At 45.4% G+C, this 27,055-nt stretch overlaps 1 protein-coding gene across 2 annotated transcripts in view; it reads left to right on the top strand.

The window, feature by feature from the left end:
* UBAP2 (ubiquitin associated protein 2) overlaps positions 1–27,055 on the top strand; it is a 147,856-nt gene that overhangs the window by 75,104 nt on the left and 45,697 nt on the right. For both annotated transcript variants that reach the window (XM_087958714.1, XM_087958713.1), the window contains exons 11-18: positions 5,008–5,197; positions 6,400–6,613; positions 11,280–11,557; positions 13,473–13,642; positions 15,820–16,042; positions 18,454–18,493; positions 20,047–20,224; positions 22,360–22,408. In XM_087958714.1, coding sequence (XP_087814840.1) covers positions 5,008–5,197; positions 6,400–6,613; positions 11,280–11,557; positions 13,473–13,642; positions 15,820–16,042; positions 18,454–18,493; positions 20,047–20,224; positions 22,360–22,408 — 1,342 coding nt within the window. The remainder of the gene's footprint in view (positions 1–5,007; positions 5,198–6,399; positions 6,614–11,279; positions 11,558–13,472; positions 13,643–15,819; positions 16,043–18,453; positions 18,494–20,046; positions 20,225–22,359; positions 22,409–27,055) is intronic.

The raw sequence follows: 27,055 nt of genomic DNA, 5'->3' as shown, positions 1-27,055 counted from the left end.
AGCGAGGGAGGCGGGGAGGACGGAAGAGGCGGGAATGCCTCCCGTCAGTTGGATTGGCCTCCCGGCGCTGATTAGCTGTTTCAGGCTGCAGGGATTGTCACAGCATACCCCCCGATTTTTGGCCTCCGCACACTTTGTTTCCATACCTCATTTTTTGGCCTCCACACTTTGTTTCAGTCTCGGCGTGCCCCATTTTCCACCCATTCTGATCCCCGCCGCCTGGAATGGGGTGAAAATGGGGCACGCGGAGGCTGAAAACAAAGTGTGCGGAGGCCAAAAATGGGGTATGCGGAGTCAGCAATAGGCTGTGACAATCCCTGCAGGTGTCAACTATAAAATGTATATACAAATTATTTAATTGGAGTAACTGCTGGAATCTGACAGCAGCCTGAATCAGCTGATCATCGATCGGGAAGCCAATCCAACTGACGATCAGCTGCTTGTGCTAATCAGGCTGTGCTAAAGCTGCTGCAAGGAGGCAAATGGCTGGGAGGTACAGAGGGAATTTTTTTCCCCTTGTTTTTCTCCCCAAAAGCTAGGTGCATCTTATGCTTTGGAGCGTACTTTATACTCCAAAAAATACGGTACTGTACAGGTTGTCCTTGACATACAACAATTTCCTTAATGTCTGTCTGAAGCTAAAGCAGCACTGGAAAAGAGTGACACGACTTTTTTTTCACACATGGCCGCTCCCCCATTGTCACATGATCAAAATTCAAAAGCTCGGCAACTGGCTTGTACTTATGACTGTTGCAGCGTCCTGGAGTCGTGTGCTCATATTTTGCAACCTTCTGACAAGCAACGTCAATGGGGAAGCCAGATTCACTTTAAAAAACCCATGTTACTAATTTAACAACCTAAGGGATTCACTTAACAGCTGTAGCCAGAAAGGTCATAAAATGGGGGGGGGGGGAACTCACTTTAACCGCAAAAATTTTGGCCTCAATTGTGGTTGTAAGTTGAGGACTACCTGTATTTTGTGACTTTTCATTTATCATGTTTCCTGTCAAATTTCACACTGTTTATTTTGGCCCACGATTCATACATAACCACAGATGTTCTCTCTCTGTTCAGAAATGTTGGCCATTCACCTTAATTCTGGGTCACCTGCAGATTTGATAGTTTTTCTCACAACCCCTTCATCCAACTCACGGAATAGGGTGACTCGCCACAGCCAACTTGGCGTGGTCTACTCACTGTGACTACCTTGCCACAGCCAACATGCTGCGGGACAATTCACTGCCGGGACAATTCGACAATTTTATTTAATTATTTAAAATAAGTTTAAAAATTACTTCAATTTTTGTCATTCAGATTTTGTTTTGTCCCTCCTTGTTCCTCCTTTCCTTGATGGTTCTATTCTACCATTTCTATATAACCTTTGCCCTGTAGTAAGTTGTCCCAATAAGGCAGTGGCCCCCAACCTTTTTTGAACCAGGGACCGGTTTCACGATTATTTATTCTTCCACGGACCGGTACCAGAGTAACGCGAGACCCCACCACCATCGGGACGGCTCTTCGTTCGAAGCCGCCCCCCCTCTTCGACGAAACTAAGGTGCGAGTACCCAAACACCACTTTCCAACCGAAAACCCGGAAGCGCCGTTGAAACAAGATGGTGGTGCCCAAGCTTTGTGGCCCGGTAAAAAATGATCCACGGACCATAACCGGTCCGGGGACCGGTGGTTGGGGACCCCTGCAATAAGGGATGCGGTGGCTCAATGTCTAAGATGCTTAGCTTGTCGTTCAGAAAGGTCGGCAGTTTGGCGGCTCGAATCCCTAGCACCGCATAATGGAGTGAGCTCCCATGACTTGTCCCCAGCTTCTGCCAACCTAGCAGTTTGAAAGCATGTAAAAAATGCAAGTAGAAAAACAGGGACCCCTTTGGTGGGAAGGGAACAGCGTTCCATGCGCCTTGGGCGTTTAGTCCTGCCGGCCACATAACCATGGAGACGTCTTTGGGCAGCGCTGGCTCTTCGGCTTTGCAACTGAAATGAGCACCGCCCCCTAGAGCCAGACGAGAAGAACCTTTACCTTTAAATTGTCCCAAGATGAGCCTCCTGTGTCAAGTTGTCCTAGATCCCCCAACTCACTGATAAAAACGTTGGACTTCACAGGCGCCAGGATAGAGAATCCTGGCCCTCCAATTTGATTGATGCTGCTCTCCAAGCTGATAATGGAGTGATTTATGATGGCTGTCTAAGTGCAGCTATTCAGCCAATTATAAATCCCTGTAGCCATTAATTTGCCATTTAATTAAAGAGACTATCGTGAGACACTTAGTCAAGTGCTCTGCCAGAGGTCAAAGTACACCATGTTCATGGCATTCTCCCAATCTATTAAGCTAGTAATTCTGTCAAAAAAAATGGAGATAAAGTCAGCCAGTTGTGACTAATTGTGACATTCCTCTGCTGGTGCTGACATGCAACAGCTTTTGAATAATGTGTTCAAGGGTCTTGCTCGATATAGACCTCAAATTGACAAGCCTGTATGTTTTTTTTTTAATGCTTCCCTAATTTAAAGATGGGGATAAATTGCTTTGGTTCTTTTGGAGTCTGCTTGCATCAGAGTTGCACTTTGAGCTCCTCACTGAAGAAAATGTAACACAAATGCTTAATTTTAATGCCCCCCACAGCCACAGTGAAGCTCCTTCTAATGTAGAGATGTTGCTTCAAAATAGAAAAAAGCAAGGTTTTACGCTTATTTATTTATTTAATTTTGATTTGTCAATTGCTAAATTGATTTAAAGTATAAACATGAGTAGGAATACAGGAAATAGGTACAGATAAATGGGGACAATAGGACAGGGACGGTAGGCACGATTGTGCACTTATGCACGCCCCTTACATACGTCTTAAGAATGGGGTGAGGTCAATAGTGGATAGTTTGAGGTTAAAGGAATGGGAGGTTAGAGGATGTAACAGCAGAGTCAGGTAGTGCATTCCAGGCATTGACCACTCTATTGCTGAAGTCGAACTTTCTGCAATCAAGTTTGGAGCTGTTTACTTAGAGTTTGTACCTGTTGTGTACTCTTGTATTGTTGTGGTAGAAGCTGAAGTAGTCTTTGCCTGGTAGGACATTGTAGCGGATAATTTTGTATACTACGCTTAGGTCCAACCATAAACAGCGTAGTTCAAGGTTGTCCAAGCCCTGGTGGCGTAGGGTATTCTGTTGCGAGCAGAGGAGTGTAATACTCTTCTCATGAAATACTTCTGGACTCGCTCGATTGTATTAATGTCCGATATACAATATATATTTAGGCAAGAAAAACCAAATGTACTACAGGTTAGGTGACACTTGGCTCAGTAGCAGTAACTGTGGAAAGAATCTTAGGCAATCCCTTAAATAGGAGCCAGCCTTGTGCAGCCGCCGCCAAAAAAGCCAATGCAATCCTAGACTTCATCAACAGGGGACAGAATGAAGACCACGTGAAGTGCTAATACCACTTTATAAGGCCTTGGTAAGGCCACACTTGGAATACGGCATCCATTTTCGGTCGCCACGATATAAAAAAGAACCCTACTATTGTGGCATACAGGGAATCCTCAACCTATGACCACACTTGAACCCAAAATATACATTGCTAAGCGAGACAGTTGTTAAGTGAATCACTTCTTTTTTTAAAAATTACCAACCCAGTTTTTAAATTAGCAACCCAGTTATTCAGCGAAGCTGGCTTCCCCGTGGACATGGCTGGTCAGAAGGTTGCAAAAGGGGATCACGGGACCCCATGGTAACCATCATAAATATGAGTCAGTTGCCAAGTATCTGAATGTAAATCACGTAACCCTGGGGATGCTGCAACGGATGCCGTGGGGGGTGCTGCAATGTCACAGTTGTGAAAAATGGTCATAAGTCAGTTTTCCCGGTGCTGTTTTAACTTTGAAAGGTCCCTAAGTGAACATTGTAAGTCGAGAACTATTTGTATTAGGGACTCAAGCTTTATTATGTACTTGTTAGATTTATATCCTCCCTTTGATGTAAGAGCTCAAGGCAGCTTCTCTCCCTCGTCCTGGCACCCTTTTCCCCCAGGACAGCAAACCTAACGGGTAGACATCTATGGAGATTCTCAGTCATTCGGGTCATGGTTGTCCCAAAGGTGCTTTTTTTTCAGGAGGCAATTGGACTTTCTGGTTTTTTTTTTCTTCTTTGAAGATGTTTCACTTCTCATCCTTTGAATGGTGTGGGAGTATGAATCGATTTTCAAAAATTGCAGGCTGCAGGAACCATTTGCACCACTCAGGTGACCCTGAGGACACAGATAAACCTCCAAGCGGCCTCAAGGACCCTCTAAAAGGATGCTAATGACCAGCTGCCTGCAAGGAATGTAAAGCCTCCCGTTCTCCACCATCCGGTCAGAGCTGAAGAAGCTTCTTGGATGAAAAGCGAAACGTCTTCAAAAAGAAAAGCAAGAAAGTCCAGTTGCCTCCTGAACAAAGCACCTTTATTAAAGGACCTGGATGACTTTTAGCCATGCACTTTGGGATGAACACCCTTTGAATGGTGTGGGAGTAGGAATGGATTTCCAGAGGAAAAATTGCAGACTACAGGAACCATTTGCACCACTCAGGTGACCCTGAGAACACAGATAAACCTCCAAGTGGCCTCAGTGACCCTCTAAAAGGATGCAAATGACCAGCTGCCTGCAAGGAGCATAAATCCTCCCATTCCCCACCATCCAGTCAGAGCTGAAGAAGCTTCTTGGATGAGAAGCGAAACGTCTTCAAAGAAGAAAAACAAAGTTGCCTCCTGAAAAAAGCCCCTTTGGGACTAAGGGTTAGATTGAGCTGAGAGAGGTTGGCCCGTCCAACATCCCCTTGGGAACTCTTGTGGCTGGGGGGTGGGCTTGAACCCAGATTCTTCAGTCCTGGTCTTTCACCATTCATCCCTTGGTCTCCCCCGCTGTGTGTACTCAGGAATCTTTGGCTCCTTTTCATTCCTCCCGGCCTGTCTCCTAGCTTCCTTCCTCCGTCTTCTTAATTTTCTTTCTTTTTTCCTTCGATACTTAGCATTGATCTGGTGACTCTGCTTCAGAACCCTGGCGCTCCAAACCAAGACCTGGAGGCCCCACCCTTCGATGCTTCTCAGCAGCAAGGCTTCGGCCAGGCGCTCGTCTTCACCAATTCCCAGCACAACCCTCCGGCGGCCTCGGGAACAAGCAATCCAAGCACTGTGAACACTTACTCTGCGCAAAACTTGGTAATGTCCCTCCTCCTGGGGACTCAGGACCCCGTGGTCAAAGATCTTGCTGCCAATCTTGAAGAACAAAATGGGATGGCTTTGGATTGCGATGGAAACTCCTGTTTGTCTTTTGCAAAGGGATAATTGTGGGTTGCAAAGGGATAATTGTGGGGTCCTTGGTGCTCTCTGAGCTGGGTGGTTCTCTTGCAGATGTTTCATGACCCAACTAAGTCATATCATCAGTGCTAGAAGGGAGTGGGATTTGCAGAGAGGAGGAGGGGGAGGACTGTGGAGTCCTTGGTGCTCTCCGAGCTTGGTGGTTCTCTTGCAGATGTTTCACTACCAAACGAGGCAACATCATTGGTGCTGTGTAGTTGGTAATAAAATGTCTGCAACAAAACCTAAAGGTGCTTTTGCAAAACACAACTGGGCTTTCCGGTTTTTTTCTTTGAAGTGGTTTCGCTTTTCATCTAAGAAGCTTCTTCGGTTTTTGACTGAATGGTGGGGAAGGGAAGGATTTATATTCCTTGGGACAGCTAGTCATTTGCACTCTTTTAGGGAGTCATTGAGGCCACTTGGAGGTTTATCTGTCTCCTCAGGGTCATCTTGAGTAGCGCAAATGGCCTTTCAGCCGTTCCAAGGAGGCTCCACACCCATTTGCACCACTCAGGTGACTGTGAGGACCCAGACAAACCTCCAAGTGGCCTCAGTGACTCTCTAAAAAGAAGGCAAATGACCAGCTGTCTGTAAGGAGTATCAATCCTTCCATGCTCTCCCTCTCTGCCACGGTGCAGGAGGCCGACTAGGCCACGCCCACCACGGCCATGTCTACCCAGCCGTTGGGCAGAGAACCGGTTGCTAAATGTTTTGAAGGCCACCCCTGTTTACATTGTTAGTGACATATAATTCGAGTCTGCTCCTTATAATGTATCATACTAGAACTAAGGAGGAATTTCCTGGCAATGAGAACAATTAATCAGTGGAATGACTGGCCTCCAGAAGATGTGGGTGCTTTACTATTGGAGGTTTTTAAGACGAGATTTGGACAACATTTGTCTGATATGGTATATAAGGTTCTCCTGCTTGGATGGGGTCGGACTAGAAGACCTCTGAGGTCCCTTCCAACGCCCTTATTCTATATTTCCTATTTTGTAGTATCTTAATACAAGCAGCGTGGATGTTATTCAGTGTCTCACATTTGCTACTTTCCTTTTTCCTAGTCTTCGGTGCTGAGTTCTGGATTCAGAGAACTTAACTCCTCAAAGTTAGCCAACTCTGCTGGTCCTCAGATTTTGGAGCCATTGAAATCTCCTGGTTTGAGCCAGTTCGCCTCACAGGGTCCTCTCAGCACAGCCTCTCCGGTGTCCACAACCCCAACCTCATCCTGGGATGTCAAATCTTCGACTTCACAGCCTTCGATCCTCAGCCATTTCGGTAAGTATTCAGACTTGCAAGAAGCAAGTCAGTAGAACATCCCCTCTCCTCCCCTCCACCCCATCTTCTTCACACACACACACACACACACACATACACACACACACACAGTCACATATTTTGTTGAAATGGAATTTAACATTGTGTGATGAAACATTCCTTTTGGGGGTTTCAGCTCCTACAGTGTATTGTTGTTAAAAAGGGCTATGGTGGCACAGTGGTTAGAATGCAGTATTGCAGGCTAATTTTGCCCACAGCCAGCAGTTCGATTTTGACTGGCTCAGGGTTTGATTCAGCCTTCCATCCTCCTCAGGTTGGTAAAATGAGGATCCAGATTGTTGGGGGCCAGAGGCTGACTCTGTAAACCGTTTAGAGAGGGCTGTAAAAGCACCGTGAAGTGGAAAATAAGTCTAAGTCGCGAGTCGAGGGGGGGGGGGGGGGGGGGGGGGGGGGGGGGGGGGGGGGAGGGGGGGGGGGGGGGGGGGGGGGGGGGGGGGGGGGGGGGGGGGGGGGGGGGGGGGGGGGGGGGGGGGGGGGGGGGGGGGGGGGGGGGGGGGGGGGGGGGGGGGGGGGGGGGGGGGGGGGGGGGGGGGGGGGGAAGGGGGGGGGGGGGGGGGGATTGTGGAGAAGGAAGGGGGAGGGACGATAGACAGACAGAGCCCTAGTGGCATAGTGGTTAGAATGCAGTATTGCAGGCTAATTCTACCCACAGCCAGGAGTTCAATCCTGTGCGGCTCAAGGTTGACTCAGCCTTCCATCCTTCCGAGGTTGATAAAATGAGGAGCCAGATTGTTGGGGTTAAGACGCTGACCCTGTAAACCACTTAGGGAGGGCTGTAAAGCACTATGAATTGGCATATAAGTCTGTTATTGAGATAGATAGATAGATAGATAGATAGATAGATAGATAGATAGATAGATAGATATAGAGCCATGATGGCGGAGTGGTTAGAGTGCAGTACTGCAGGCCACTTCTTCTAACTACCAGCTGCCAGCAATTTGGCAGTTTGAATCTCACCAGGCTCAAGGTTGACTCAGCCTTCCATCCTTCCGAGGTGGGTAAAACGAGGACCCAGATTGTTGGGTTTATATGGCTGACCAATTCACATATAGATAACTGAGGGACTTATCACATTTTTAAAAAATCAAAAGATCGATCATTAATTAAGGCAAGGGTGGGGAACGATGGCCCTTTTATGACTTGTGGACTTCAACTCCCAGAATTCCTGAATCAGCATCAGAATAGAGCTGGAAGGGACTTTGGAGGTCTTCTAGTCCAGCCCCCTGCTCAAGGAGGAGATCCTGTACCATTTCAGACAAGTGACTGTCCAGTCTCTTCTTAAAAACCTCCAATGAGGAAGCCCCCACAACGTCTGAAGACTTCTACTGGTTAATTGTTCTCAGTAAAAGTAAGAGTAACAGTTGGAAGAGAGCTTGGAGGTCTTCTAGTCCAACCCCCTGTCCAAGGCATGAGATCTTATTTTTTTTTTTTTTTAAACAAGTTTTATTAATTTTCAAAACACACAAGTCATCATTTTCCATTACATGTTTAAACCTTTTTCCATTATAAATTTAACAAGTCAGGTAAACTATTTTAAACCATTTCCATATAAACATACAAAAACCTCTTATCCAATTTCCCTTTATTTCTCTTCACTCTTATTCAATTTTATTATTATTATTTCATCTACTTCTTTCTGACTTAGTTACCATTATTCTCATTCTATATTTCTACAAGGTTTTATTAATTCCCCCCCAAAAAAACAACATAATCACACAACACACAAAACATATAAAAGATCTTTTTGGAAAGTAACTTGGACCCAGGTATCTCTCTTTTCACGGACTTCAATTATATTCAGGCTCATCTTACATATCATTACTTATTTTATTTACCATTCTAAGTCTTCTATATTAACTTCTCCACATATTTCACTCTTCTTGATTCTATCTTAATTAATCATCTTAATTTGAGTCATTATATTTATATCTTTTGTCCATTCTCTATTATACCTTTGTCTCATTCCTTTTAAAAGAAAGAAATTTCTCCTGAAATCACTAATCAGAGTATGATGCCTTTCTATCTCCCCACTAAATTAATCAAATTAATCTTTAAAATACCCAATCCGATTTTGCTTGGTACATTCTAACTGAATAATACATCTAAAACAATTAAATACCTAGTTAAGCAATAGATTTAAATATTAAAAACAAAATACTATAATGAAAGTTTTATAATAACATCAATACCAGAATCTTAATAAACTCTTTAATTAAAGTTTAATATTCTAAATCTCCCCTCATATTATATTTTCAAACCAATCATTATTAACATTCCAACATTTTAATCTCTTATCAACTCTCAAACCATTTAAATTTTCTATTTCTGATACAATACTACAATGTAATCTTATGTACCTTGCAAAATCTCTTTGAAGAAATTATACTTATCCTTTATCCCTAAAAAAATTTCTTTTTCTCATTTAATTTCAAAACTTTGTAACTTTTCTCCACCTTTTCTCTTTCTTTCTTCCCCCAACAAACCTTTCTAGCCCCCTTCTAGCCCCCTTCTTCTAGCCTCTGCCTTACTGGCTTCCTTCTCTCTGTCGCATTCCTCTTCCCTTTTGTTTACCATCCTTATATTGATTTTGCACCTTGTTTTTCCTTTCTTAAATGTTTTTTAAATCTTAAGTCCTTTATTTCTCTTCTTTTTCCTCTTCCTTCCCTCTTGGTCGAGTTCTGAGATTTATTAAAGATGGCTTCCTTTCTTTGTTCTTCTTCTGCTGTCTTCATCTGTTGCAATGTTTGTTGATAGTTAATAAGCGCCATTTCTAAAAAAGGAAGGCTTCTTTCAAACCAGCTTTACCATTTTGTTTTGCTTGCTCATAGTCTTTTCTCAGTTCCTCGATAGAAGAAGCCATTATAAATCTTTTCTTTTCTTTTCTCTTACAACAGCCAAAATATTCCAAAGGAAAAATAAGACAATCCCAAAGTTCTCAGTCAGTCCAAACCAAGACAGAGTTCCCACTCTCTCCTCCTGGGATAGTATCAATTAAAGAAAAGGAAAGTCCAAATCTGTTTCTTAAAGTCTTATTACAATATATTTTAGTCTTTCAATCCTTAAGGCATCTCCTCCAACAAAGTCTTAGCATACAAATATTTTTTTTAAGTCCTCTCTTTTCCCACTCACCGCTTAGAGCCAGTTTTCACCTAAAAAAATAGGTTTCTTAATGTTCACTTTTATTCCGTAAAAAAAGAGGGTAAGCTATCCTTTCAGCACCATTAAACTGCCGCTTTTTTTCCTCTTCTCGAAGGTATCATTCAGAAAGTCATACTTTTCAGGAATTTTGTTAAATATGTCTTAGAGTCCTAGGAACCAAGAAAGACTTTCTCCTCTCAAGCACTTTCTCCACTTCCTCCTGCGCATTCTTACCCGGCTGCCAGCTTCTTTGTGGAGGCCATTACAGACCGCCGCTGCACGTCCTGGGAAAAGGGGTTCTGCCGGCCGGGAGGGGTCTGCAACACCCCCAAACCCTTCTCCGGATCCCCTACCTTCAGCTGCCCCTGCAGGGCAGCCTAGCTCCATACCCGTCTGGGTCGGAGCCCCCAAAGCGGCTAGCGCGGCAGGGATCGCGCAGCTTCCAAAATCCCTGCCGCTCGCGAAGCCGACAAACCGGAAACTCCCAAGGCATGAGATCTTATATCATCCCGGACAACTGGCTCTTAGTTCTTTTCTTGAAAACCTGGGCACCCACAATTTCTGGAGGCAAGCTGTTCCACTGGTTAATTGTCCTCACTGTTAGGAAGTTCGAGCGAGAGTTGAGGCTGGCAGGCCTAAGCTTATGGACCAGTCTCCAAACTTGACAATTGTCATGCCCTTGGTGCAGTCTGATTCTGAGGGGGAGATTGAGCAGCTGACAGGGAGTGGGAGTGTGACTCCGATGGCTGTGGAAGAAAGGGAGGAAAAGCACAGTCCAGCTGGGCATTCAAAGGAAGACCCAGGGTCACCCCCTCTTCATCCTAGGGCACGCAGGGAGAAATGGAGAAGGGAGCAACATGGCTTATGGGAGAGAAAAGGGCCCCGATCCCTTTCATTAGTTGCAGCTGGGAGAACAGGATATAAGTGGGGCGTTTGCACACAACACCTTGCTGGAAGCAAAGTGTGCATTATCTTTGTCGAGGATTATCTGAATTTCGGTGTTCTCCCAACTGTGGGTGCTTGGTTATCTTTTGGAAGTCTGCAATGTATTATCCTGGCCTGCCGTATTTATTACTTCAGGGTGGTTTGTGTTGGGTTTTTTTTTTTTATTATTTATCTGTCCTTTGGGTTCGTACTGCTTTTCTTCCTTTTGTAGGCTGTTTTTGGAAGAGTTTGATCTCCAGCTAAGGATAACTGGACTTTGGGGGCCAAGCTGGAGATATTAAAGGGAATTTATCTACTTTTGTGACTTTGTTATTTTTGTGCCATGTCCCAGGTCATCACAACAACTTTAAAAACTTCTGGACTTCAATTCCCAGAATTCCTCAGCTGGCTTAGGAATTCTGGGAGTTGAAGTCCACAAGTCAGCAAAGGGCCATTATTCCCTACCTCTGCTCTCAGGTGTTGCTTAAGTGAGGGTTGATGATGGTTTTTCCATGGTTTTTTCCCCCTGGCTAATCCTGTCCAGACTTCAAATCCCAGCCTGAGCCGTCGCCAGTCCTGAGTCAACTTTCCCAACGGCAGCAACAACCGCCACCCTCACAGGCAGCTGCCGTCCCACCGCCCGGACTGGAATATTTCGCCTCACAGAAGGCCCGGGAGCCCTTGTTGGTGGACAGCTGTGCGGCCGGCAACAAAACCAGTCCACTCTCCAGCCTATCTCCAGAAAATCAAGGGGTGCCAGCCCACCAAACGCAGCAGAAGCAGATCAAGCTGTCGAAGCGGAGAACGCCCCCAGTTTCAAAAGTGAGTAATTTTGCAGGGGGGTCAAGAGACAGTAGGGGAATTTATGGTAAGTGGCTGAACTGAATGCAAATGAAGACCGCCTGTGTCAGGTCTGCCATCTCCCGCATTCACCACTTCTGTGGCTATCTTCTTCTTTTAATGACGGGGTGGAGTCTGGGCAATTGAACGGAGCTGAGTGATTACTGGCCGGATGCCCTTCCTGTCACCAATGCAGAGTTACATTTAGCGGATATTCTCATCATGCCCAGAGAGAGAAATACCTGTCTCTTCTGCCTAGGATCGAACTCATAGCCTCCTGATTGTGAGGCGAGAGAGCTCCAACTCTAGGCTACCGCACCACTCCTTCCGTGCCACCCTGCCATAAAATACAGGATAGGGGGTTAGATTGGGGAGGCAGTGGGGGAAGGAATAAAAGGGTTACAGCAACCAGAGATGTCAATCCGGAACAGACTGGCCGATCAAGGACAGGGCTGTGAGAATGGAATGTGGAACTCTACAAACAGGTGCCAAACCTCAAAAGACGTTCCCAAAACATCTAATTCGAATATCATTAGACAATGATGGTCTGGGGGGGTGGAAGAGGGAAAACACGGGCTTGGCACAAGAATATTCCTGTCCAGCTTTGCTTACACGTTAACAGCCTGACTTTAGTAAAAGTAAACCTTTCCTTTCAAAAAGGGAGTCGAAGGTCTTTCTTTCCTCATGGCTCAAGTCGAGACGAGCCTGACAGCCTGTCCCATTTTACCGGATCATCTGAGGAGTCATGTGATTCCCCTTTTGTGACCTTCTTAACAGGCAAAATCGGTGGGGAATCCATATTCACTGAACAAGCAGGTTATCAGTTTAACTACTGTTGAGGTAATTCCCCGTTAGGAGAATGAGCGCATACAGGGAGACGTATTTGAGAGTAGTGTTTGAATAATATACACACAGAACACAGATACACTGTACAGTAAATGTAGGTTTTTACTTCCAGAAAGGTTTAAGCAAAGTCCAGACAAGCAATCCAAAGTCATTCACAGGTAAATCAGTCAGTTTTTCAATCCAGGGATAATCCAAATATCAAAGTCCAGTGTCAAAAACAGTTCAGTATCAGACACATTAAATCCGGTAATATCAGTCAATTAGAAGAAATGGAGCAACGGCAATACTTTCCAACAGAAGGAAACAGAGATACACTCACGCTCTCTTCTGAGACTAAGACTAAAACAAACCAGGTTTCTGGCTCCATCTTATGGCCTTTTGAGAAACCACACCTAATTACAGTTTTGCATTTTCTTAAAAGTTACAGTTTTAAAATGTTTATCCTGGTTTATATATTTCTAACCCAAATAGCTGTTAGGTGACTTATATTCCTAACAACTACTGCAATGGTTCTCTTAACACAGAGGTCCCCAAACTTGGCAACTTTAAGACTTCAACTCCCAGAATTCTCCAGCCAGCATCGCAGTGTCACAAGTCTTAAAGTTGCCAGGTTTGGGGACCCTCTGGCTTAACAAATGCGGCAAGAAAAGTTGTACAGTGGGGCAAAACTCACTTAACAAATTTCTCACTGAACAACGTAAATATTGGGCTCAATGGTGGTCATATTTATGGTACCACCTGTACCACAATTCACTTGACTTCTAATAAACTATACATTTGTCAACAAATGGAGTGAAGGCACCAGGGACCAATTCTGTGGAGAGAGGCTTTTCTAGGGACCAGAGGAGACGTGTTTGCTTGTTTGCCTGGCCCGGTTTCTGCCACGCCACAGACCGCTGCCGTGTCGTTGGGGACCCCTGACTTAGAAGACCAAGTTGAGGCAGGTCTGACAGATCCTTTCCAATGACAGTTGATAAAATGCATTAAACAGGAAATGTTCCTTTTTCCCAGCTGGCATTCCTGGTTACAAACTTGCTGTGTCCCTTTTCAGATCCCTTCATCTGCAGTGGAAATGCCTGGATCGACGGACGTTTCGGGCCTAAACGTACAATTTGGAGCCCTTGAATTTGGGCTGGAACCTGCAGTCTCAGAGTTTGGACCTGCTTCAAGCTACGAAAGCAGCCCAGCGCCCAGTAATATCCTGTACACCAAGCCTGTAAAGTAAGTGGATTTTAGGTCTAGGGAGGGTGGGGGGACGACAAGGAGAGGCTGTCCACGTCATCATCAACGATGGCACAGGATGCGACGGGCACAAAGGAGTTCATTTGAGCAGTGGTGGTGTTAGGATGACCCTCCTGGGCTCTTGACACAAGAGCTGCTTTGAAATGAGACGATTTGAGAGGCAGGGACGTAAGGCTGAAACTTCTCTCTGAGTTCCTGAAAAGACCTACCTAGAAAATGAGGGTACCAGAGAAGGCTAAGAACTTCGGAAGGGGTGGCGGCATCCAGTTCCATTTCTTTGTGGATGATGCTGGATTCAAGCATGACTTACACAAGCTGACAGGTTGGGAAGAAGGAAGCAGGAGAGGAAAACAGTTTCTTAACACTGATGATGTTACCTAGTTGAGTAATCTGAGGTCTGCAAGAAAACCATCAAGTTTAGAGAGCATTAGGGACCCAAAAGTAGTTCTCCTCCTCCCTCTTCCCTTCTCTTCTCCTTCTCCCTGCAAACCACATTCCCTTCTAGCACTGATAACCAAGCTCAGAGAGCATCAAAGACACCACAGTAGTCCTCCCCCCTCCTCCCCCTCCTCCCTCCTCCTCGCAAACCCCATTTCCTTCTAGCACTAACAATGTTACCTAGTTGGGTCATGAAACATCTACAAGAAAACCAAGCTCAGAGAGCATCAAAGACACCACAGTAGTCCTCCTCCCTCCCTCCCTCCCTCTCTCCAAGCATTGATAATATTCCCTAACTGGGTAATGAAACGTCTGCAAGGAACCCACCAAGCTCAGAGACCACCAAGCACCCTCACCCTTCAACCTTTTCAACCCTGAGCTACAAATATTCTCTCTTATTGGCACTGTTCCGATTCACCATCTGAGAACTATGCAAAACCTGTCCCAACACATCTCCCTGAAATGCTGGACTATCCAGGCCCCACAGTAATAATTCCTCTGGCTCGGTGCTTTCGATCTGCCTCTTGAGACAGAATATTAAACTGTAGATCTCGTGGCTTGAACTCTCCGGCCCCCTTTCCCATGCTTTTTCCTCTATAGCCTCTTTTCCGATGAAGCGTTTTCAGGAGACTCAAAAAGCATACATAACCTTCTACACACCTCTTTTTTTCCTTCTTCATTTCAATCGATTTACATAACCGTCCCACCTCATGCCTTTCCCCACCAACTTAAAACACAACCCGGGGCTGCCAAAAACACCGCAAACCAACAGCGCTGGCCAAACCCACTGGCACTTCCCATGCCTGGGAAAGCAGCCAGGTCTTTCACGCTTTACCAAAGCATGAACAGAATTGTGGTTAAACTTGGGGTGTGTGTGGAGGAGGACGAATCTTAATCCTGTCATTTGCCTTATGCGTTGTGCTTTTGTGGTGCTTTTTCACTTCCTGGGTCACCACCGTTCGGAATGCATTTTTCAGGGGCTGAAGCTTATAGCGTCCTGGGTTGTATAAACAGGCATAGACTCCAAATCACGTGAAGTATTAGTACCGCTTTATAAAGCCTTAGAAAGGCCACACCTGGCCTTGAATCAATAAACTGCTGGATTTCCTTGAAGGTTTCCTTGACTTTGCCTCACTTCTGCCAGGACTCGAATGTCTTGTAAGGCCACCTGGTCTTTTTAAGTTGTGGGAATGTTTGTCCAGTATTCCTTGTTCCTCCCCGTTCATGTTACAGGTAGTCCTCGACTTACAAGCGCAGCCGGGCCCCATATTTTGGTTGCTAAGCGAAACGTTTGCAAAGTCAGCGTTGCCCCCTTTTGCCGCCTTCCTTGTCATGGTTCTTCAATGAATAAACATTGCCACTGTCCAGTGGGCAGCATGGTCGTTATGTGAATCGGGCTTTCCCCATGGATTTTGCATGTGAGAAGGTTGCAAAAGGGAATTGCGTGACCCCCACCTCACCCCACATCCCGGGGACGCTGCAACCGCCATAAATAGGAGTCGGTTGTCGAGCATCTGAGTTTTAATTGTGGGGTCGTTGCGGTGGTTCTAAGAGTGAAAAATGTTCCTAAGTCCCTTTTTTCAATGCCGTTGCCACCTGGAACAGTCACAAAACAAGCTGTTGTAACTCGAGGACTGCCTGTATTCCCAGCTTTGAGCTGCTGAGTGAATCCTGAATAAACCTTGACCAAGACAATACGTGGTTTTTACCTTTTCCAGTGAACCTCTGAATACCTCTTTGCCAATGTCCAATACAGTACAGGAGTCCGCCTACGTCACCCCTGCCGCCACATCCAGCCTGACTTGCTCTGTCCAGAGCACTAGCCTTGTAACGGCCTCTTCCTCCTCCTCCTCCTCCTCTTATGACCAGGCCTCTGCGCATAACAGGGTGACATACCAAAGTTCGGTGCCTCCGTCAGAACCCGCCTCGGTGGCTGTCATGGTAAGTATGAGCCACGGTGGCGCAGGGGTTAGAGTTGCAGTACTGCAGGCTACTTCTGTTGTGGCCTGCCAGCAGCTAGTTGAGCTGGCAGCAGAGTCGGACAGTGAGGAGGTTGGGGAGGAACCTGGGCCAGTCCTGGAGGCTGAGGAAGGCTCTGCATCAGAGGCAGAGATGGGGCCAGGGCAGGCTGGCAGTCATCAGCTGCCTTCGGGCTCAGACAGCAGTGAGGAGGAGGAACAGCTGGAGCCAGTTCCCAGCTTGTGCATGCGCAGAGCTGCCAAAAGAAAAGAGCAGTTACGAACTCAGGATTGATGCGGGAGTAAAGCCACAGGTGGATGGTGAATGGCCCCTCCCATAGGGATTAAAAGAGGAGCAAAAGGGGAGGGGGCTTTTGTAAGAAACGGTTTGTGGCAGCATCTGTGAAGGTCTGTCTGTGCATCTCAGAGACTCGTGCCGAGTCCTTCCTTGTCAGCACTGCGTTTGGAAATAGTTACTTGGCAGCTCTCCAGGCTAGATCAGGGCTGTGCTCCTCATTAAACCTTGGAAGACTGTTTGCCAGGCCTTTGGCTGAAAGTGGATGCAAGAAATTCACCTTTGTTTAATAAAAGGGGTTTTGCTGGGACAAAGAGCCTGCTTTGGGCTTTTTGGGGAAGCCGAGGACAGAACAACTTCTGCTGACTGCCTGCAATTTGGCAGTTCCAATCTCACCAGGCTCCAGGTTGACTCAGCCTTCCATCCTTCCAAGGTCGGTAAAATGAGGACCCAGATTGTTGGGGGCAATAGGCTGACTCTGTAAACCACTTAGAGAAGGCTGGAAAGCACTGTGAAGCGGTATATAAATCTAAGTGCTCTTGCTATGCTCAGGGAAAAAAACTATCCTTATGTCTAAGTTGTTCTGGGGTGCAGTGCCCTACAGCATCATTTTGAGGGTAGGGGTTGAAACAATTTATGTCCAGAATGTGAGGGGTCTGTAGATATTTTCACAGCCCTCTTATACAGGTCCTCAATGGAAGGCACATTGGTAGTAATTGTTTTTTCTGCAGTCCTAATTACCCTCTGATGTCTGTGTCTGTCTTGTTGGGTTGCAGAGCCAAACCAGACAGTTTACAGAGGTGCAGATGATAGACTAAATAATTGCTCTGTAGAACTGGATCAGCAGCTCTTTGGGCAGTTTGAGCTTTCTGGGTTGGTGCAGGAAAAACATTTTTTGCTGTGCTTTTTTGATGACTTTTTGATATTAGGTGTCCATTTTAAGTCCTGAGATATGATAGAACCTAGATACTTGAAGGTCTCTACAGTTGTTACTGTGTTGTCTAGTATTGTAAGTATTTTAGGATTAATTATCAGCAGCCAAGCAGTCCAAAAATCCTCCAGCCTGAGAGGCAAATTGTAGGGCTGCAGTGAAGACCCCAATTGAAATGCTGATGGATTTGTAACCCCCCCCCCAAATAATAATTGTCCAGTTGGAATCTACCCATCCAGTTTGGAGTCAACTCTGCCTTAAGGACAATCTATCAATCTATTTTGATTTATTTTACGAACGAGGAAGATTCATCCAGAAAACCTGACAAGCGGGGCAGGAATTCAGGGCTTTTCCCACTGTAATTCCTAGCAATTGGTGTTTTTTTTTAGGTTCTGCAGATCCTTAATTGTGTAAATTCGTTCACAGGTTTGGGGAGAAAGAGCTATAAATACTCCTGTCCCTGCATCTAAACTGGCAGGCACCTTCACACCCACAATTGTGTTCTGTGGTGTTAAGGCGTTTTGTTTTTAACAGATCAAATCGGATTTCCCCACCTGGAGCGTCAATCAAGTTTTAAAACTCTGAGCATGGGAGAAAAATTCTATATTTTATTCCCAGGCAATTAATTTTTAATCCTTTCCTTACAGTTCAGTCCTTGAATTAAAGACCATAATAGGACTTTCCATTATGGTCATAAATTGTGACGGTTGTCAAGACATCATTAAGTCTTTTTATTTTTTGCAATGATGGTTAATGCAGTCACTAGGGGACAATTTTGCCAAAAAAACAACAACACCCAGAAATAAATGCTGGTTTATTACTCAATATTGAGCAAAACATCAACCATCATAAAACACAATTACATTTCAGGTGCTCATGAATGTAGTCATGTGACCATGTGGGGGGGGAAACTACCTTTACTATCAGAACTTCAAATCCAGGTCATAAGTACCACACACACACACACACACACACACACACACACACACCGGTAAGTCCATCGTAACTTCGAATGGTTGCTAAGTGATAAGTTGTAAGTTGAGAACATTAGCTAATGTGATAATTAAACGTTTGGGAGAGGAAGGACATGGAACACATGAGGATCATTTGATATACTTTGTATCTTTTAATTGAATGAATCAATTAATTCCTTTCTTTTGGCTTTCAGAATGGACACAGCGGTGTTCGAATGCAGCCATCTCTTGACAGTAAGTAGATGAAATCTCGCTTCTGAAAAGTTTTTGGCGGCTTCTGCATGTCGTCCGTGCCTGTGTTTCTCTACCCCCCCTTCCTGATTTGCTTCCCAAATCTCCCCCCACCCCACAATAAGTTACAGTTCAGTGTCTTTACTTTAAAAATATTAAAAGCTTATTGTGAAGACTGCCCCGCTGCAGGGTAGAAGCTGACTTTTTCAGTGTGGTTGAATTTTATACGTAGCATTTTTACCTCTTTCTCGTTTGATATAAAATAGCGTTTCTCAACTTTGGCCACTTTAAGATGCATGGACTTTCAACTCCCAGAATTCTCCAGCCAGCATGGCTGGCTGGAGAATTCTGGGAGTTGAAGTCCACATATCCAAGGTTGAGAAACATTGGTGTAAAATACTTTCATAGTAGAATAAAAACCAAACAGGGTAGGCTCCCTATCTCTCCTTTTCCACCCCCTCTCCCCTCCCAGCTGTACAGTTTAAATTATAAGGTCCATATTACTCTTCCTTACCCTAAATATTGGATTATTTGCCCCTCGCCAATTTCTCCGGCTGCAGCAGAAAGCAGTTTTAATACTCCAGAAGTGAGCAGCAGCAAGTCAGTTTTCTATCCATTACAGGCAGTCCTCGTTTTACAAATCATTTGTTTAGTGACCATTGCAACCACACTGAAACAAGTGACTTATGACTGGCCCTCACATTTACGACCATCGCTGTATCCACGTGATCGAAAGTTGGGTGCTGGGCACGTGGTTCACTTAACTGCAATGAATTGCTTAGTAACCATGGCAAAAACAAAGTCATAAAATCAGGTGCAATTTCCTTAACTATCCTCTTGCTTAGCAACAAATATTCTAGTCCCGATTGTGGTTATAAGCTGAGGACTATCTGTTTCACCTTAAAATATGTTTTGAAGGCTGTTGTATCTTCATTCATAAATCAATAATAGTAGTGATGTCATAAATCAATAATAGTGATGGCGTTTATGGAGATTCTCAGTCATCCAAGACATGGTTGTCCCAAAGGTGTTTTTTTTTTTTTTAAAGACAACTGGACTTTGTTTTTCCTTGAAGAAGTTTCTCTTCTCATCCAAGAAGCTTCTTCAGTTCTGACTGAATGGTGGGGAATGGAAGGATTTATATTCCTTACAGTCACCTGGTCCTTAGCACTCTCTCTGAGCACCTTTGGGACAACAGCGATGGTGGGATAGACTTGTCTTGCATCTTTGGTTTTCCTTCAACAATATTTCAGCTGGGCAACTTTTAATTGCAGAGTAGTCTCATTGCGGTATGACTCAGTCGTTCTTTTTTGCATCCCCCCTGGAAGGGGATGGAGTAGGTAGCTGAAAGGGCCCCTGAACTCTTGTGAGAAGGAATCCTACCATAGCAGAAACACACCTTCCGAAACAAAAAAACAAAAACCCAAGTCCTTATTGGCACAAATGGTTGGATATATTTCCATTTTTCTCTATCGCCCAAACAAAACAATTCACTTCCATAATCTTGCTGGGGAAGTTTCAGCCCTTGTCTGAATACCATTTCCCCAACTTTGCAGCTGCTTCGTCCATTCCCCCGTCCAAGCTGGAAACCTCTCCTCCATCGCTACCTGCCCAAGGTCCTTCGTTGCCGAGCACCACGGCTTCCACCTCTTTGCTTCTGCCTTCAGCACCTTCTCACACGGCAGCACCTCCATCAAGTGACTTGGCCAACAACTCCCTCTCTCAGTTGAGCAGGTATGGCAGAAGAGGGAGGGGAAAGCTTTGTGGGCAGTCGCCAGGCTCCAAAAACCAATGTGATTCTCCTGAGGAGATCCCTTTATTGTTCCTCACCTGTGGACAGAACCTTTCCAAAGTTAAGCAGGCTAACACCCCCATAAGGCATCATATACCCTGGGAACTATTAGGGAGGAGCTATCTTCACCCTTTTTCTCTCACACAAGTTATCTAGGCTGCATTGTCTCTTGCTCCTCTGGAATTCAGCCTCTCTTCTGGAAATCTGGAGAAAGGAGGGAGGGAGGGAGGGAGGGAGGGAGGGAGATAGGAAGGGAAAGGAAGAAGGAGAGAGGAAGGAAAGAGGGAGGGGGAAAGAGGGAGGGAGGGTGAGGAAGGAATGTGTTGGGAGGGAGGGAGGGAGGAAAGACAGGAAGGAGGAAAGGGGAAGGGAGGAAGGAAAAGGGAAGCCAGCTCCCAAACACACATTGTGATTATTCCTAGCAGATTTCTTTACTGTTCCTCACTGATAAGACAGAATCTTGCCAAACTAAAGCATCTGACATCCCCATAAGACATATGCTCTGGGAAGTATTAGGGAGGAGCAGTCTTCACCTTCTTTCTCTCTCACAAGCTATCTAAGTGGCATTGTTTCTTGCTCCTCTGGAATGCGGCCCCTCCCTCCTGGGAATCCAGACCCCATTCCATTACACCAGTCGCTGTGTGAGCAGAGAACTTCATGGAGATCCTGATAAGTTAGCTTATTTCATTGATAAAAGTGTTCCATCCTGCTAAGACTCAGGATGACTCTGAGCTGCCTTCCTTTTTCTTGGTTGGCCTGGCACTGATGAGAAGAACAAGGGAGAAGATCTTAACAGCTTCTTCAGCTTAGGGGCACCCAGAATCCCCAGCAATGGGAAGGGCCATTTGGCTAGGGAAATTCTAGCAATGGAAGCACCTACATCCAGAAAGTGCCCAGATTGGGAGCGAGATGGTGGTGTGTTTGGGCCAATCGCCAGGAGACTCTGAGTTCTAGTCCCATCTTAGCCGTGAAAGCTGGCTGGGTGACTGGGCCAACCATGAGGAAATGATGAATTCCAGTCCCACCTTAGCAATAAAAGCCATCTGGATGACTTCACTCCAGTCACCAGGAGACTGAATTCTAGTCTCACCTTAGCCATGAAAGCTGGCTGGGTGACTGGGCCAGTCCCTGAGGAGATGTTGAGTTCTTACCTCACCCTAGGCATGAAAGCCAGTTGGGTGACTTTGGGCCAATCACTAGCAGACTCTGAGTTCTAGTCCCACCTTAGCCATGAAAGCTTGTTGGGTGACTGGGCCAATCATGAGGAGATGTGAGCTCTAGTCCCACCCGTATGAAACTAGGCATGAAAGCTGGTTGGGTGACTGGGCCAATCATAAGGAGATGTGAGCTCTAGTCCCACCCTAGGCAAGAAAGCTGGTTGGGTGACTGGGCCAATCATGAGGAGATGTGAGCTCTAGTCCCACCCTAGGCAAGAAAGCCAGTTGAGTGACTTTGGGCCAATCACCGATGGAGAATTCTAGTCCCATCTTAGGCATGAAAGCCGACTGGATGACTTTGACCCAATTACTCACTCTCTGCTCAATCCACTTCACAGGATTGTTGTTGTAAGGAAATAGGTGGTGGAAGGACAATATGATCCACATCTTGAGTTGGTATTAACAACGACAACAACAACAACAATAATAATATGATGATGATGATGTAGGATATAAAACAAATACATTTCATTCATTCTGTGGAGGCCTAGGTCTAGCAACATTGGACCCCAAAATCTTCAGTAGCTTAAACTTTCCCCAGGCAGGTAGACTTCCGTGTGGTGGTTTTCTTCTAAGGCAGGGGTGTCCAACCTTGACAACTTTAAGACTTGTGGACTTCAACTCCCAGAATTCCTCAGCCAGCAAAGCTGGCTGAGGAATTCTGGGAGTTGAAGTCCACAAGTCTTAAAGTTGCCAAGGTTGGACACCCCTGTTCTAAAGGTTCTTCTGAGATTCTTGAACTGACGGTCTCCATACGATTGTTGACTTTGAGGAAGGCCAGAGACTTGAATGTTTTTTGAGATGCTTAGATAAGAACGGACTGAACGTAACATAACTCTTTGTTTTTGGTTTCTGCTCAGTTCCCTCTCAGATCATCCAAGTAGCCTCTCTTCTGCCTCGTCACATACGGTGAGTCCTGTCTCCAAGTGAAATATTTTGAAGCATCCTGTTTAATTTCACAGAAAACGTATGTCCTCGTGGTGTCTTCCATTTAACTTAACATTTTAGGACGGGGGAAATCCAACCTTGGTGACTTGAAGTCCTGTGGACTTCAGCTCCCAGAATCCCCCAGCCAGCTATGCTGGGTGGGGAATTCTGGGAGTTGGAAGTCCACAAGTCTTAAAGTCACCAAGGTTAGACAACCTACTGATTTAGGGTGAACTCTCTGGTTACTAAAACACAGTTCTGTTGTTTTAAAACGGGCAAAAATAGTACTTAGATTTTAAACTTAGAATAACTTTATCGACACTTTGAATAACTTTATCGACACTAATCGGCATACATTAAAATGAAATTTCGTTGCATGCAACTCTCAAAAGGTCACCACCTCCTATATACACTGCATAAACACGACAAGATGAATAAATAAAAAATACCAAAATATTGTTAGGTTAGCACAGCAGCTTAGCGTTCCAGCGATCAATGCAAATAAATTGCTTCACCTGTTTGAATCGTGTATACGCAGGGAAGACTCGGCATTTGAAGAGTTAATATATTTTCAGCATTGTTTACACTCTCCTACTAGAGTAGTGTGGTGGCCTAGAGAGGGAGCTCTCGCCTCACAATCTGGAGGCTGTGAGTTCAATCCTAGGTAGAGGCAGATATTTCTCTCTCTCTGGGGACACAGAATGTATCTGCTGAACAAAACTCCCCATTGGCAACAGGAAGGGCGTCCGTTCCTTAAAACACTCTGCTAGCGCTCCATTCAGTTGCCCGGGACTCCACCCCACAAGGGATGAAATGAAGATGATTATTGTTTACACTCTCCCAGGTTTATTCTTAACTTCTTCATATCTCAGCCTCGACAGATATAAGCAAATTAAGGGGCGGTAAGAGCAACTTCTCTCCCAAATCGTGAAATATGCTCATCGCCACGACATCTTTATCGGTGTTTATTTTCCCTGAGATCGATTTCCCACTTACCCCTTTTAGACACCTTGAACTGATTTTCTATCACTCTCCAGACAGTAACTTTGAGGGGTCCTTGGTGCTTGTTTTCTTGCAGACGTTTCATTACCCTAACTAGGTAACATCATCAGTGTCAGAAGGGAATGCAGTTTGCCGTCAGTTGACATTCCGGTGTCTTGCCTGTCTGTGTGGGTCTTAGAAGTTGTCAGGCTCCGAGTTCGCTACAGAGAATATCACCTTAGCTCTGCTGATGCCGGATCTGCATTGATGCTTGTGCGCTGGAGCTGTGAGCTTGCAGGATGGATTCTGAAACAACTGCGGGGCTAGAAATGGCTTTTTTTCATGTATTGATGTGGTGCATATTGTTAGAGCGGGTTGGGGCACATATAGGTGGTAATTAAGCATTGAATTAAGACATGGTGAAGGTGGCACCGGGTGGCTATGAGTTAGTGAGGGTTAGAAGAGGTTAGGGATGTAGACACGTTATAGGGTTAATAGCATTTAGAGATAATAGGTTAGGCGTGGGCAGAATTAGAACTGGGTATAGGCCTGAGTGTGGTGCGGATGTGTCTCATGATAATAACTTCGCCTGGCTTTTAGCCCTTCTTGTCTGATTTAGAGTATTTGTTGTTTGCCAATATATTGAATAAACCATCATTGTCCTAAAGAGGAGCCGGAGTTTGGATTCATTTAAAGACAAATCTTCAATGCTCAAGGAATGGCTGACAGAAGTTCTTTGGTTGGGCTGTTTGCTGATGGCTCTTTGACAGTTTTTTTTTTGCGGGGGGATTAATTTACTGGATTGTTGGTCTGAAGTTAATCTATGCTGAGTTGAGTGCTGATTCCTGCAGAGAGGTGCTGGAGTTTGTTTTTTTTTGGGGGCGCTGGTTGATGGTCTCTTCTGCATAGTCTATAGATGTTGTTAACGTCCATGTGTCTATGGGTGGCTGATTTGTCAGAGTGCCAGGCTTCTAGAAATCCCCTGGCATTTTTGGACTCGGCCTGGTCACATTTTCCCAATTGAAAGGATAAATCTGTCAATATGTTGTGAAATTAAAGAATTTTTGTCCTGTTGGCGTTCGTGGATGCGTTCTATCAGTCTTCTGCCTGTTTGTCCTTTGTTGTTAGTTGTGAAGTTGTGTCCGACCCATCGCGACCCCATGGACAATGTTCCTCCAGGCCTTTTTGTCCTCTACCATCCTCCAGAGTCTATTTAAGCTCACTCCAACTGCTTCAGTGACTCCTCCTCCTCCTCCTCCTCCTCCTCCTCCTCCTCCTCCTCCTCCTCCTCCTCCCAAGCATTAGGCTCTTCCTCTCCTTCCTTCTCATTTGGGATCTGGCCTCCTAAAGAGCAGTCAGGCTGGATCTCCTCTAGGACTGACCGGTTGGATGGTCTTGCAGTCCAAGGGGCTCGCAGAAGTCTTCTCCTCCAGCACCCAGAGTTCAAGGGCCTCCATTCTTTGGCGCTCAGCCTTCCTTTTGGTCCAACTTTCATACCCATACATTGCGACTGGGAAAACCATAGCCTTGACTCTACGCACTTTTGTTGGCAGGATGATGTCTCTGCTTTTGAGTATGCTGTCTAGATTGGCCATAGCTTTCCTCCCCAGGAGCAAGCGTCTTTTAATTTCTTGACTGCAATCCGCTTCTGCAGTGATTTTGGAGCCTAGGCTGTTTGCCCTACATAGTGGTTGTTGCAGTCCTTACACATTGTATGTTGTAGATGACTCCTGTTTTTCCTTCTGGGGCTGTTGGATCTTTTGGTCTGCTTAGGATGTTTTGATGGGCTTGGAGTTGGCTTGTGTGCTACGCAGATTCCGTGTGGTTGTAGGAGTTTCTTGGTGGTTTCTGAGATATTCTTGATGTATGGCAGTGTGATTCTTTTTAGGATTTGTGTTGGTTGTGCTGTATTGGGTTGAATGGTCCTTTATGAATTTAACACTCCTCAATAAGTGTTTTTTCTTGACTCCAAATTCCATGGATACAGTGTCAGGAGGTTGCGGGGACAAAAAATCAGGCGAAGAACTGTAGGTTGCTTTCTATCAGATCCGTTAGCGTCTCATTTACAAATCCTTTTGTTTCAGTGACTGGCCATCAGGTGATTTTTCTGCATTGATTCATAAACACGAATAGCCCTTGACTTACAACCACAACAGATTCCAAGGTTTCTGTCGTTAAGCGAGACTTTCGTTAAGTGAGTTTTGCCCAATTTTACGTTCTTTATGGTCACAGTGGTTAAACGAATCACCGCAGTTGTTAAATTAGTAACATGGTTGTTAAGTGAATCTGGCTTCCCCATTGAATTTGCCTGTCAAAAGGTCGCAACTATCATAAACGTGAACCAGTTGCCAAAATTAAGTATCTGAATTTTAATCACGTGACCAAGGGGATGCTGTTAATGGTTGTAAGTGTGAAAAATGGTCATCGGTCACTTTTTTTCAGTGCAGTTGTAATTTCGAACAGTCACTAAATGAACTATTGTAAGTCGAGGACTACCTGTATCGTTATCTGAACCGTTGAATGGTGCAATTTTGAGCTTTTCCTTTATCATCTCAAAAGCTGCTAAATGAATTTTGTTTCATTGTGAAAACAAATACCTTCCCTTAGACTAAATTTCCCAACAGCGAAAGCAGATCAGTGGAACAATGCCTTTCCCTCCTGGAGTTGTGGGTTCTCCATCACTGGAGGTTTTTAAGGAGAACCTAGATAGCCATTTGTCCAAACCACTTGCATATATAAATAGAGAGCACAACCCCTTCCTTTTAGCATTGATGACGTTACCTAGTTGGGTCATGAAACATCTGCAAGAACCCAACCAAGCTCAGAGAGCACCAAGGACGCCATTGTTGTGGTCCCTGGCAGCCTGTGCAGACGGCAGTGGAATTGGACAGTGGGGAAGAAAGGGGACCAGTCCGGGAGTCTGGAGAGGACTTGGATGAGAGTCCTGCGTCCGATGCAGAGAAGGCGGCCAGGGCCACCTGGGAGTAATTGCTGACTCCGGAGCCTCCAGAGTCTGGCAGCAGCGAGGCAGAGGAACAGGGGGAGCCTGTTCCCAGTGCGCGTGTGCGCAGAGCTGCTAGAAGGCAAGAGCAGCTGAAACAAAAGGGGTGACTCGGGAGTAAGGCTGGGAGGTGATTGCCCCTCCCATAAGGTATAAAGGACAGGCAAAGGTGATGAAACCTTTGCAGGAAGCAAAGTTGTTCATTCAGATCAGATTCATTCTTGAAGCTCTTTGTACTTTGGTTGTTGTTGTTTTTTCTAGTTCATTTGACACTTCTGTTATTGGTAGCACTTCACAGGAGAGAAAGGTGGGTGCTTATCTCGAGGGACTGTTTGAGATTCAGTACTGCCTGGGAATGAAAACAATTCCCAGCATTGCAATAAAATAAGACTTGTTTTTAAAATGAGCATGTGCATAATTACGGTCTAGGAAGCCTTGATCAGAACACCCACAGTCCTCTCCTCTTCCCCCTCCTCCTCCTCTTCCTCTCCTCCTCCTCCTTCCATCCTCCTCCGCCTTCTCTTCTCCCTTCTACCACTGATAACGTTACCTAGTTGGGTCACGAAACATCTGCAAGAAAACCACCAAGCTCAGAGAGCGCTGAGGACATCCCTTTTGTAGTTGACGAAGCTTACAGTTTCCTCGCT

This window comes from Notechis scutatus, chromosome 2 (genome assembly GCF_049901735.1).
Source record: "Notechis scutatus isolate UNSWTSFEM ecotype Mainland chromosome 2, rNotScu1.2, whole genome shotgun sequence".
Taxonomy (NCBI): Eukaryota; Metazoa; Chordata; class Lepidosauria; order Squamata; family Elapidae; genus Notechis; species Notechis scutatus.
The sequence above is the reverse complement of the archived record's forward strand: the minus strand, read 5'-3'. Positions and strand labels throughout refer to the sequence as shown.